The sequence below is a fragment of the Ailuropoda melanoleuca genome, chromosome 14 (assembly GCF_002007445.2).
Source record: "Ailuropoda melanoleuca isolate Jingjing chromosome 14, ASM200744v2, whole genome shotgun sequence".
NCBI classification, from domain to species: Eukaryota; Metazoa; Chordata; class Mammalia; order Carnivora; family Ursidae; genus Ailuropoda; species Ailuropoda melanoleuca.
The window spans coordinates 6,817,769-6,830,404 of NC_048231.1; the positions used below are offsets into that span (position 1 = coordinate 6,817,769).

General features: G+C 42.6%; 2 protein-coding genes and 1 non-coding gene across 5 annotated transcripts in view; 2 read left to right on the plus strand and 1 right to left on the minus strand.

Moving 5' to 3' along the window:
* Position 1: 1 nt before the first annotated feature.
* Positions 2 to 70, minus strand: LOC117796224. Its single transcript, XR_004620590.1, has one exon. It is a non-coding gene; the product is annotated as a small nucleolar RNA SNORD2 (small nucleolar RNA).
* A 3,982-nt stretch (positions 71 to 4,052) lies between these two features.
* HSPA2 (heat shock protein family A (Hsp70) member 2) lies at positions 4,053 to 7,518 on the plus strand. 3 transcript variants are annotated; one of them, XM_034643019.1, is made up of 2 exons: positions 4,053 to 4,068; positions 5,119 to 7,518. In XM_034643019.1, exon 2 carries the CDS (start codon positions 5,124 to 5,126, stop codon positions 7,032 to 7,034), a length of 1,911 nt encoding a protein of 636 aa, XP_034498910.1. In that variant the 5' UTR covers positions 4,053 to 4,068; positions 5,119 to 5,123; the 3' UTR covers positions 7,035 to 7,518. The 3 variants fall into 3 exon arrangements, with proteins under 3 accessions (XP_034498910.1, XP_034498911.1, XP_019649479.1); XM_034643020.1 differs by lacking the exon at positions 4,053 to 4,068 and adding an exon at positions 4,456 to 4,472; XM_019793920.2 differs by lacking the exon at positions 4,053 to 4,068 and adding an exon at positions 4,773 to 4,907.
* A 95-nt stretch (positions 7,519 to 7,613) lies between these two features.
* Positions 7,614 to 12,636, plus strand: part of PPP1R36 (protein phosphatase 1 regulatory subunit 36) — a 34,424-nt gene continuing 29,401 nt past the window's right edge. Inside the window, exon 1 of the mRNA XM_034643021.1 lies at positions 7,614 to 7,678. Coding sequence (XP_034498912.1) covers positions 7,629 to 7,678 — 50 coding nt within the window. The 5' untranslated portion in view covers positions 7,614 to 7,628. The remainder of the gene's footprint in view (positions 7,679 to 12,636) is intronic.

The following is a 12,636-nucleotide window of genomic DNA, read 5'->3' on the forward strand; positions in this document are numbered from 1 at the left end:
AAAGTGATCAGCAAAGAGTATTCTCTTCATTTCAGTCCAGTTCCCAAAGATGATTGAGATAATTGCACAGAATTTAGTAAGTATTAGCAATTACAACAACATTGGGTCAGACTGTTCCACAAGAGTCTATCCTCGAAGTCAGCACTGTACAAAACTGAAGTAGGCACAACCAGTTTTATTTTCACAGATTCACTTCTCTTATGGAAAAGCCTCTCTTCTGGGTTCGGGTCTTAGCCTTCCACACCAGGAAGTGTCCCATCGCAGGCCACTGTGTATTTAGTTTCACTGTAACTTTTAAAGATTGAGTTTTTCAAGGCTAAAAGAAACAATGGTGCAATTTTTCCTATAGTGACAGGTGATTGGAGAAATATTTTGGAACAGAGTACTTCTAAAGAATTTAAGGTGGAAGTATTTATAGCGATCTTAAGCAACTACTTCAACTCCAGTTTGCTCACAGGTCCTCAAATTAGAGGCTGCTTCTTTACTTTTTTTCTTCAGGCCAACATTACTTCCTCAAAACAATCCACAACCTTTTTTGTTGTTGTTGCTGTTTTGTTTTTAATCCACAACCTTCATAAAGGTTGTGTCCGGGTAGGAATTGAGAGGATTCCAGAAAATCCATAATTTTTCCCCCCTGGTAATTCTGGAAAAACTTATTCTTACTCAGCCTCCTTAGGGTAAGCCTGACTACCCAGGCACTAGTTTTAAACCTTAACTTACTCATCTTTGTATCTCTAGTACGGGTATTTTCAGATGTGAGTTTGTTTCAACTTTTGGTCTCCGCAGTATTATTTAATACAGAAATATAAGAGGAGAATTTTCCTCTTATACAAGAAAAAAATGAAACTTATTATTTCCAATTTTTGATTGAATTATGTGCCTCAGGCCACTTTTAATAAACACTGAGCTAGTTAATCGCTATTGTGTTCCAGGTACTTTTCTGGGTACTGGGGATTAATTAGAGGGTTTGACATATGTTAAAGCTCTCGTTTTTTCCACACTGTGTGTAACTTCAGTCTTTGGATTTTAAAAATACTTTGAAACATCCTACTATAAATAATCTGCCAAAGAGATTTCCCTTGTTGAAAGTCAGTAGTAATTTCTATGTAAATAGTAGATTAGCCAACTTTGTTTCAATTGTATCTTAATAGTCAAGCTTTAAAAATCATTGTAAAGTACAAGAAAATTTAGAAAAATTACTGATAATCCTGCCATCCAGAGATAATCAATTTTGATCCATTTTTTGGATCCACTTTTAATATATGTAAGATTATCCTACATATAAAATAAGATACAAAAGTCTTATATCTTATTTTCCCACTTAATTATACCAGGAACATTTCCTTTGCCATTAAAAATTCTTGTATACAATGTTATGGCTACATAATAATTCATCATAGGAATGTATTATACTTTATGTAATCATTTTCTTATTGCCCGATATTTAAGCCATTTCTCTTTTATTATGGTGGTTATTATAAATAATGTACCTGTATGTTCTATTATTTTCTTAGGATGAATTCCACAAAGAGTAACGCTAAGTGAAGGGTATGATCATATTTAAGGTAAAGAAAAAATATTGTCACATTGCCCCCCAGAAAGACTGTACTAATTTATATACCCATCAGTAGCATTTACCTGTTTTGTTGCACCATTGCTGGCACTGATGAATATTATCTGATCATAAATTTGCTGATTTGATCATTTTTAATGGGCTAGGTTTTAAATGAATTATGAATCACAATCATCAAAAAGAAAAGAACAAATTTTTTTAAAAATTAATACAAATAAGGAACAATATAAAAATTCCAAAAATGATCGGTATATGACAGTGTTCTAGGGCTGCAAATGTTTATTTCATATAAAATCAAAATGCAAACACTGTCTTTTTTGGGAAAAACTCAGATGCCATTTAAAGTATAAAATATATAGGGGCATCTGGCTGGTTCAATTGATAGATCATATGACTCTTGATCTCATGGTCCTGAGTTCAAGCCCCATGTTGGGGGTAGAATTTACTTTTTAAAGAAGTATGAAACATCAATTTTAGGTAAAAAGAGCATAAAAAATATATATGTAACTAAGGAAAATGCATATAAAATTGCTATTGTGATTTCAGAAAGCAGTGTTAAAGATGAATGTGGTGGTTAGACTGCAAGATTTATTTTTAATAACTATGCATTTAGTACATAGTTGCTATACAAACCTCTCCCTTCTGAAGCTGTAATTTTAGTGTTCATAAGAACTAGCATGTTTGCTTTTATGCAATCTTGCTTTGCTTGAAGTAAGTGTATGAGGGCTGTCTGAATATAGGAGATCTGATGAATTTGTTTTTCTGCTTTCACAATTGTAGCTGAGACCCTGTCTCTAAACCACACTGTATCATCAGTTCTGCAAAGAATTTGTATCGCTCTACAGCCTGCTAATCCCTCTTCCCTTAACTACATAAAAAGCAAAAAATTTCCAAGAATAAAATCAAGAGATCTGTACTCACAATTTAAGACAACTTTAATAAAACTTTGGTTTTATCTTTGTTTCCCTAATATTTTCTTTAAAAGGTTCTCTAGTCCAAATTTTTTAAAAGTCTTTTTTTTTTTTAAAGTCTTTTTTTGGGGGCGCCTGGGTGGCTCAGATGGTTAAGCGTTTGCCTCCTGCTGCGCTCAAGATCCCAGGCTCCTGGGATCAGGCTTCCTGCTCAGCAAGGCTGCTTGTCTCCCTCTCCCTCTATTGCTCTCCCTGCTCGTACTCTCGCTCACTCTGGGGGAAGGGCAGAGCAGGAGGGAGAGAGACAAGCAGGCTTCCTGCTGAACAGGGAGCCAGGACCCTAGAATCATGACCTGAGCGGAAGGCAGACGCTTGAACAACTGAGTGACCCAGGTACCCCATCTTTAACTTCTTTCATAGAAGAAGAGATGGGAATCGTGGTTAAAACCAATACTATTTAACCAATGAGATTAACAAATTAATAGCAAATGTGTTTTTAAAAATTAGAAATGACATACACAACTAGATAAAAGAAACTAAAATTATTCCTTGATTGATTTTTACAGGCTTCTGTGAACATTACTTCTTGGACACAGATAGCTTTGTGTGTTTCTTAAACAAAAACCTTTCTCCAGCACTGTCTCACACAAGTCTGATATGGGCCATACATTACTAGCCGCTTCAAAAGATGGTTCCCCCCTCCCATAGCCCCAGGAAAAAATCATGACACCTAATGCTCTTAGATGTATGCTGTCCATCTGAAGAGACTATTTTTTGTTTGTGTCCCTCTCCTTGTAGTGACACTAATCTTCTGTTTGCCTCAGCATACACTGTTTTTATCCTTGCTCCTGCTACAACCCATAGAAAGAATGTCTTTCCTCCCCTCTCCGCTTGCAAACTTCAGTACCTGGCTCACGTGTGCCATCGCTTCCAGGAAGCCTTCACCAACGCACTCTCCCCTGTCTGGATGTTTCCCCTTCTTTGTGTTCCCACAGCACTTCTCTCACATTACCTTTATCTTTTTATTAGAGTCTTAACCTCATAAAAACTGACCATTTGTCTTTTTACGCTCACATAATAGGTACCTGTTAAAGCTCGTTGAGTGAATGTCTCCAGCTTTCCTCCATAATGTGAAGTGTGATCTCTGTTTTTGTCACAGCAATTTTGTTGCTGTCTTCCTTCAGGAGTCCAGATACAGGGGTCTGCTTCTACCTCCTATCAGCTAGAGCCAGCTAGTACTTCCAAACCTACTCTCATAGTCTTCGTAAACATCTACCTACTCTTTAACCCAACTTCTCCATAGTTAAAACAATCTCTTTCAGCTTGGTCATAAAACATGACTCGGTCATGAACACGAGCGCGTGAGCGCATGCTGGGGATGAGAGAATCGTGCGGGGCGTGAGCCTGGGTTATTTCACGGTGCTTCAACGTGCGGTTTTTTATTAATTTCCAGATTTCCCGTGAAGAACTCGAAGTGGCAAATAAAGCACTTGAAACGGAAAATAAGGAAACCAGTGGAGAGAACAGGGAGACGAAATCAGGAAGCTTAAAGTGGCAGGACAAGCAGGGAAAATGGAGAGCGAGGTTGAGAAAGTTTAAACCCTGGGAGAACGCCTCGCAGTCGCTTCCCGGTCTCCAATTTTGCAGGCCGTCCGCGCGGCGCACAAAAACCGCCGGCCTCTCTGGGCGCTCCCCCGGGCTCCTGTGGTCCCCGCCCGCCAGGCAGCTTTTATCGAGTGCTCACACCCACAGAGACGCTGCAAAGCACGCGAAGTAAAATTCCAGGGGGCCGACCTCCTGTCCCAGGAACTTCAAAGTCATTTCTTTTTGTCCCCGCCCCGGGGGGGGGGAGCCACCCTCACGCCCAGGCCACGCCAATTCCCAGTCCCTTCTGTTTGAAGGGCGCAGGCGGAAGAAAAAAGCTGGCTCTGGCCCTATTTCCTCGGAGTAGCCAACTCTGAAGGAACTGCCCCGCCCCTGCGTGCTAGGTTAGTTGGGACACTGGGCTTTGAACTGCATTTGAGGTCTTAAGAACTGAGCGAACCGCTCAGGTAATTCCCCTCTCTGGGCTCCCCTTCCGCGTCTGCTCCCTGCATCACGCCCCAGCCATGCCTTCCCCACCCACTTGGGAGTCCGCGCTGCTCATTGGCTGGGTGCCCTGCCAATCTAGGGGACGTTGACGAATCCCGCCTTAGGAAAGGCAAAGAGAGAGCTAAAGCGCTTACACCTGGCTGGAGGGGCGCGAGCCTAACGCCCCTAAGTCGCCAGCAGATCGCTAGGCGGGGCGGTCGGAGGCTGCGGGGGAGACAAGGGGGGGCCCTCATTTGCATAACGGCCTCCCCTTGCCTCTGAGCGCCGGCCGGGGTCCCGCCCCTCACCCAACTAGAAATCTGTTGGACTACGGGCGGGTCACTCCGACCCAGGCAAGCCTGTGGCGGGCGGTCCTGGGAGCGGATTGGCTCCGGGAGTTTCCAGAAGGCGGCAGGGAGGCGGCTATAAGAGCCGGGAGCCGAGCAGAGGGAACGGGAGAGTGTGTTTGCGCTCGCGGTGTCTGGTGTGAGGCGACCGTTAATTGACGCCGCAGATTTTTCGGTCCTAGGTGTTGTCGCCTAACGTCGCTTGCCTATCTTTCAGTCAGGATGTCTGCCCGCGGCCCGGCTATCGGCATCGACCTGGGCACCACCTACTCGTGCGTGGGGGTCTTCCAACATGGCAAGGTGGAGATCATCGCCAACGACCAGGGCAACCGCACCACCCCCAGCTACGTGGCCTTCACCGACACCGAGCGTCTGATCGGCGACGCCGCCAAGAACCAGGTGGCCATGAACCCCACCAACACCATCTTCGACGCCAAGAGGCTGATCGGACGGAAGTTCGAGGACGCCACAGTGCAGTCGGACATGAAACACTGGCCGTTCCGGGTGGTGAGCGAAGGAGGGAAGCCCAAGGTGCAGGTGGAGTACAAGGGAGAGATCAAGACCTTCTTCCCAGAGGAGATCTCCTCCATGGTCCTCACTAAGATGAAAGAGATCGCCGAAGCCTACCTGGGAGGCAAGGTGCAGAGCGCGGTCATCACGGTTCCTGCCTATTTCAATGACTCGCAGCGTCAGGCCACCAAGGACGCGGGCACCATCACGGGCCTCAACGTGCTGCGCATCATCAACGAGCCCACCGCGGCGGCCATTGCCTACGGTCTGGACAAGAAGGGCTGCGCCGGCGGCGAGAAGAACGTGCTCATCTTTGACCTGGGCGGCGGCACCTTCGACGTGTCCATCCTGACCATCGAGGACGGCATCTTCGAGGTGAAGTCCACGGCCGGCGACACCCACCTGGGCGGCGAGGACTTCGACAACCGCATGGTGAGCCACCTGGCAGAGGAGTTCAAGCGCAAGCACAAGAAGGACATTGGGCCCAACAAGCGCGCAGTGCGGCGACTGCGCACCGCGTGCGAGCGAGCCAAGCGCACCTTGAGCTCGTCTACGCAGGCGAGCATCGAGATCGACTCGCTGTACGAGGGCGTGGACTTCTACACGTCCATCACCCGCGCCCGCTTCGAGGAGCTCAATGCTGACCTGTTCCGCGGAACCCTGGAGCCGGTGGAGAAGGCGCTACGTGACGCCAAGCTCGACAAGGGCCAGATCCAGGAGATCGTGCTGGTGGGGGGCTCCACCCGCATCCCCAAGATCCAGAAGCTGTTGCAGGATTTTTTCAACGGCAAGGAGTTGAACAAGAGCATCAACCCCGACGAGGCGGTGGCCTACGGAGCCGCGGTGCAGGCGGCCATCCTTATCGGGGACAAGTCAGAGAACGTGCAGGACCTGCTGCTGCTCGACGTGACCCCGTTGTCGCTGGGCATTGAGACGGCTGGCGGCGTCATGACCCCACTCATCAAGAGGAACACCACGATCCCTACCAAGCAGACGCAGACCTTCACCACCTACTCAGACAACCAGAGCAGCGTGCTGGTGCAGGTGTACGAGGGCGAACGGGCCATGACCAAGGACAATAACCTGCTGGGCAAGTTCGACCTGACTGGGATTCCCCCGGCGCCCCGCGGGGTCCCCCAGATCGAGGTCACCTTCGATATCGACGCCAATGGCATCCTCAACGTCACCGCCGCCGACAAGAGCACCGGTAAAGAAAACAAAATCACCATTACCAACGACAAGGGTCGTCTGAGCAAGGACGACATTGATCGAATGGTGCAGGAGGCAGAGCGGTACAAGTCGGAAGATGAGGCCAATCGCGACCGTGTCGCCGCCAAAAACGCGGTGGAGTCCTATACCTACAACATCAAGCAGACGGTGGAAGACGAGAAACTGAGGGGCAAGATTAGCGAGCAGGACAAAAACAAGATCCTCGACAAGTGTCAGGAGGTGATCAACTGGCTCGACCGAAACCAGATGGCAGAGAAAGATGAGTATGAACACAAGCAGAAAGAGCTCGAAAGAGTGTGCAACCCCATCATCAGCAAACTTTACCAAGGCGGCCCTGGCGGCGGTGGCGGTTCTGGAGCTTCCGGGGGACCGACCATCGAGGAAGTGGACTAAGCTTGCACTCGAGTCAGCGTAAACGTCTTTTCCTTTCTCTCTCTCTTTTCTCTTTTGTTTGTGTTTCTTTGAAATGCCTTTGTGCCAAGTATGAGGTCTGTTGTTGGAAGTCTTTCGCTTGGTGTATGCGTAGGAAAGGAAGGGTGCAACAACTTAGTTTAATTACAAAAGGTTAGTTCTAAAGTTTGATTTTTAAAACCATTATTTGAGGTTTCTCTTTAATGCGTTTTGGGTGTTCGCTGACTTGAGCATTTTTGAGTAGCTTAGTTTGTGCATGGAGATGTGTTTGAGATGGGAAACCTGAAGTTTGCACACAAGTTCTGTGGAAGCTTGGTAACAATAAAATATATAGAAGCTTGAATTGTTTATTTTTATGTACTACTTTAAGACTAAAATGAACATTTCAGTAATGTTAAGGACAGGCATGTTTTTTGCAAACATGAATAAATACAGATTTAAAGTAAAGCTGAAATTGATCTCAAAATCACGGTCTTGGAGTTTTCAATTTTCCTTTCTCACAGTTTTACCCATGTTTGTCTTTAAGATACTAGTATGAGGTGAAATGTATCTAACTCAGTCTTGTCTAATTCTCAGATGAGATTCCTGCTTGAATTGCCAACAACTTTTAAAGAGAGAAGATCTGGGTAAACTTTCCCCCTCCTTTTAATAAAGAAACCAGACAGGTGTCTGCCAGTGTACTCAAACTCCTAAGGCTTGGTTAAGTGTTCAAGTGAAAATCCACCTGAATATTCCAGCTATATTCTGGGGTTAAATATAAAATGCTTCTTTCTCTAAACTAACAAAAGGTGGTTGGGGAGTTGTCCTCTGATAGTAGTCTGACACAGTAGGAAACAAATTGCTTTTTGTGGCATGCGGGTGCCTGAAACCAGAGCCAGCAGGGCAAACTTAAAGTCACTTAATATTAAGAGTCCAATTTAGTCAAACTTATTTCAACTTTTGATTTTCTAGTGAAACAGCCTAACTTCTGAGCTTATCCAAATTCCATGAGGATAGGTTTTCAACAGTTACAATTGCTTGGGGGATAGAGGGAGATAATGATTTTTTTTTTTTTTTTCCGATTTGAGAATCCCACTGCTTTTGCAATACTTGCCTTAAATCAAGAATAGATTGATTCTTTACTCTCTGTTGAGCACAGAGCCTGATGTGGGATGTGGGGTTCAGTCTCATCACCCTGAGATCAGACATGAGCCGAAACCAGAGTCAGCCATTTAAGGGACTGTGCCACTCAGGCGCCCCAGATTTTCTTTCCTAAAAGACAAAACTTCAAGATAGTCCTGTATTTTGTAATATACAAGTTGTTCATTATCCTGTGTATCTGATTTGAAATTGTTACAGATAAGAATATTGCACCCCTTTGGGATCCAGTGCCCTGGGCTCAACCTTTAAAATCCACATCCTTAGGAGATGGGGGTTCATATTTGTATTTTTTAGTGAAATGACACTTCTACTTTGTTCTGATTTATTCTCTTTAAGGGGAATTTGGGAGAAATCAGTAAAGCTGATTGGAAAATGCATAGTTAGCCTAATATTTTCACCACATACAAACATTTCGGTATCTCTCTTCAATGTAGACTTGCTTCATGTTGTTCATAAGATAACAGTGCATTACAGAAGCTATATTTTTAGTAGTGGACCCTTCTGTATCATGCAGAGAGATTAATTTTTGAAATAATATAAAAACTAGAGAACAAATTAGCCTAAAAATATTGAGCTTTGTAATGGCCCTCTTACACAAGAGCTGACTGACTGTTAGGTACGTAAGTTTTTATTTTATTTTTTAAGCAGAGTCATTTGGGTGGGTGGGAGTGAGATAAAAAGGCAATTTTGAAATTGTTTCAAAACTTAAAAAAAATTTAAGGTAATTGCTCTTTACACTCTGAAAAGCTGACGATAACTTTTTTTGGTGCTAGTGCCACTTTGGTGGAAAGTTTTCAGCAAGGAAGCATTAAAGGTGTTTAACTATAGATAGCATCATATAAATACTTAAACTACCTTAGTATTAACACAATCAGGTCGATACTAGCTTTAGAGTGATGTTTAACATGAATTTTTACTAAGACAATGCTCATTCTAGTAAACTTTTATTAATCCTTTATTTGTTGAAAGCATTTATCCCTTGCTCTAACATCAAAATATAATGGAATCTTTCTGCAAGTGCAATTTGGTATTAGTATGATTCATTTTAGACCTTTGTTTACAAGAGATTAGTTTCTAAAGTATCAGAAAAATGACCAATGGTAGTCTCTTTGACTATCCTATGGCCTGGCCTCTGGTAACTTGCTATAACAGGAATATCAATTTATGTAGATACTTCATTTTCTGTTATTCTGAAAAGTAATTTCTAAAACTTGTAGCCTTCTTGAATGTTTTTGTTTTTGTTTTTTAAGATTTTTTATTTATTTATTCGACAGAGAGAGAGACAGCCAGCGAGAGAGGGAACACAAGCAGGGGGAGTGGGAGAGGAAGAAGCAGGCTCATAGAGGAGGAGCCTGATGTGGGGCTCGATCCCATAACACAGGATTCACGCCCTGAGCCTAAGGCAGACGCTTAACTGCTGTGCCACCCAGGCGCCCCTTGAGTGTTTTTAATTTAATTTTGTCTTCTCAAATTTATCTCAATCTGAATATTGTGAAGATAAAGCCACCAAAATAGCCATTCGGTGTTTCCAGGGGTCAACTGAAACTGGTAATCGGATAACTCCCGGGAACTCCTTAGGAGATGTTAGATCAGACATAGTCAAATGACAATGGAAAAAAGTACTTGATATTAGGATGAGGCTAAATTACAGTTTAAGGAATAATTAGCATCACTTGAACTTGAAAGTAATGTTATACTAGAGACTAGTGGTCTGGACTAAAGCTAATGCAATACATGCAGATTGCTAAGGGATTAAAAAAAGAACATTTCTCAGAATGGGCACTTAAATTCTTACCTGAATGTCTAATATAGTTGTCCCTGTTTTGAGGCAATCTAAATGCCTGTCAAAATAAGACCCACAGGTTCTTCATAGTATTTGAAATGCATGAAATTTCAAAGCAAGCTTACTCTAAATTTTTTATGGTGTTAGTTTGATGTGTATAGTGGTGATTCATTAACATTTGTTCATGAGATATTAATGCTGTTCATGTCTTTAAACTTAGCATGCATAATAGGATATCTAATGTATCGCCTGTACGATATGTCAAGGAGACTTTAACGAGAATTTCTTTATCTTATGAATTGAATGTAATTTATAAAAGTTGTGCTGTGAGGCAGGTTCCCCTTGCTTTTGAACACTGGAATTGAGGTTTTAAAGAATCTCAAATCCATACATCACAAGACAATTGCTAAGGCAATATATATGTTTAGGTTAAGGAACAACAGGCATATTCAGTTATAATGTCTAAATAGGAATGAGTTTTGAAGGATTCTCCTTAACCATTACAATTAGATACAGAAAAATGGATACATTCCTTAAAGAAAAATTACAGATCTTTAGACAGAGCTCTTGGAATACTGTAGGGTATCTGAAATCCTGAAATTTAATAGGGTGATACTTAGTGTTGAAATGTCTTTCGCTTAGAACAATCAAGAAGCCATAGGCTCTTTCCTCTTTCAGTATAGACTAGGTGGAGATTAGATAAATGGAGTTGATAATTCAAATATTGGCATTGCCCTTTTCTTACATGTTAGTTTTTAAAGGTAGAATTATAATACTTTGAAAAATCTCTGTTACGACTTTTTCATAGTATAAACATACATTATATTTGGTTAATGTCTTGGGCCTAAAATCTGAGACCAGCAACTTAGTTTTATGTTACATGCTCTTAGTTATATGACCTTGAGAAGTTTCTCTTAATTAGGCAAGAAAAAAAAATCTTTCTCTCACAGGACATTTGAAATTGTTAAATATTTAGACAGTACCTTTATCCCTACTATATAACATCATGATTTTTTTGTTAAGATTTTATTTATTTGAGAATGAGAACGAGCAGAGGGATGGGCAGAGGGACAAGCAAACTCCCCACTGAGCAGGGAGCCCTTTGCAGGGCTTGATCCCAGGACCCTGAGGTCATGACCTGAGCCGAAGGCAGAGGCTTAACACATTGAGACACCCAGGCACCCCATGAATTGCTTTTTTCTTTCCTTTTTAAAGATTTTATTTATTTATTAGAGACAGCCAGTGAGAGAGGGAACACAAGCAGGGGGAGTGGGAGAGGAAGAAGGCTTCCTGCCAAGCAGGGAGCCTGATGCGGGGCTCGATCCCAGGACCCTGGGATCACGCCCTGAGCCGAAGGCAGATGTTTAACGACTGAGCTACCCAGGCGCCGCTATATTTCCATTTTAGATTATAAGATTCTGATGTCACTAAAAAATCTAACCGGGAAGAAATCTAACCTAAGAAATGAATAGGTCACTTTTTAAATAAATAATGATTTAGAGCCATAAAAACAATCTTTTATTCCCTTTTTTTGTTAGGGTTTGGTAATACAGAAGTAGAACATGGCTCCTTCAGAGTTACTGAGGTTTTCCTATAAATATTATGTCCCTCTAGCACAGGTGAAATAACTTGTCATGTAACTTTTATGTAGATTATTGTTTTCAGTTCTCACCTCTTATTTTTTACCTTAGTTTTGTACATTAGACAGCCTGAAGTTAAACTATGGTGAAGTATAAAAGATCTTTGGTTTTCTATTAGCATCTCTTCACTCACTGGGATAAACTGAAGAAGTTAACCGCAGTGTAGTCTTCCTGACATTGGTAGTGTGGTGAATGGATTCTATCCAGAGTCCTTGGTCTTTCTCAGGCCTTTGTGGAGTGTTCTCCCTGTCCTCCCCACCCCAAGTTATATACATTGTTAGGTGAAAAATGCTTGGTGACTGAAATATTCTTAACTCCCACTTCAAGTGTGTCATCTCATGTAATAAGCCAGCCCTGAGTCCACAGCCTCAAAGCCCCACTGCCAGTGTCTAAGTGGGTTTCCATATATCTGTACAGCAGTGGACTGAGTGGAACCTGAATCCAGCTGATTAGTTTTATACCACTGTAACCAGTGATTGTGTGTTACCAGGTAGTGAGACATTGGGATGGTAAGGGGAAGCAATGGGATGCCTATTCCCATATTTTTAAAATTGATGGTAATATAAACAGTTACTATTTACTGAGCATCTCTTAACCTAAGTAAGCTGTGGGGATAAAACAAAGGCAGAATATAGTAGGCATTTTCAATCATGTAGCGTTATCTAGCATTGCTCACATCAGTGTTGGAAGGAAAAATAGCGAAAGTCCGTAGCAAGAAGGAACTCAAAGACACAGGATTTGAAAAGTGAAAAACATAAATGTAAAAATATAATTGAATACTCATTGACACAAAGCAAGTTTCTTTGCTTTGAGCAACACTAATTTTGAGTACTTTAGGGTGGTGCTTTACACGCATTACTCCTTAAAAAACCTCAAAACCACGGATTTCGGTATCTTCAGGAGGATCAGAGTTGTCTTGCCCTGGGTAACAAATCTAGTTATGCAGCAGAACCAAGTTAAGAAAACCTTATTTCCACGCATCCTCCCCTAAACCTCCACCGACCCCCCCCCGCCAACGACC

What these genes read in the sequence shown, in the direction of transcription:
- HSPA2 (XM_034643019.1), top strand. Translation starts at nt 5,124, where the DNA reads ATGTCTGCCCGCGGCCCGGCTATCGGCATCGACCTGGGCACCACCTAC.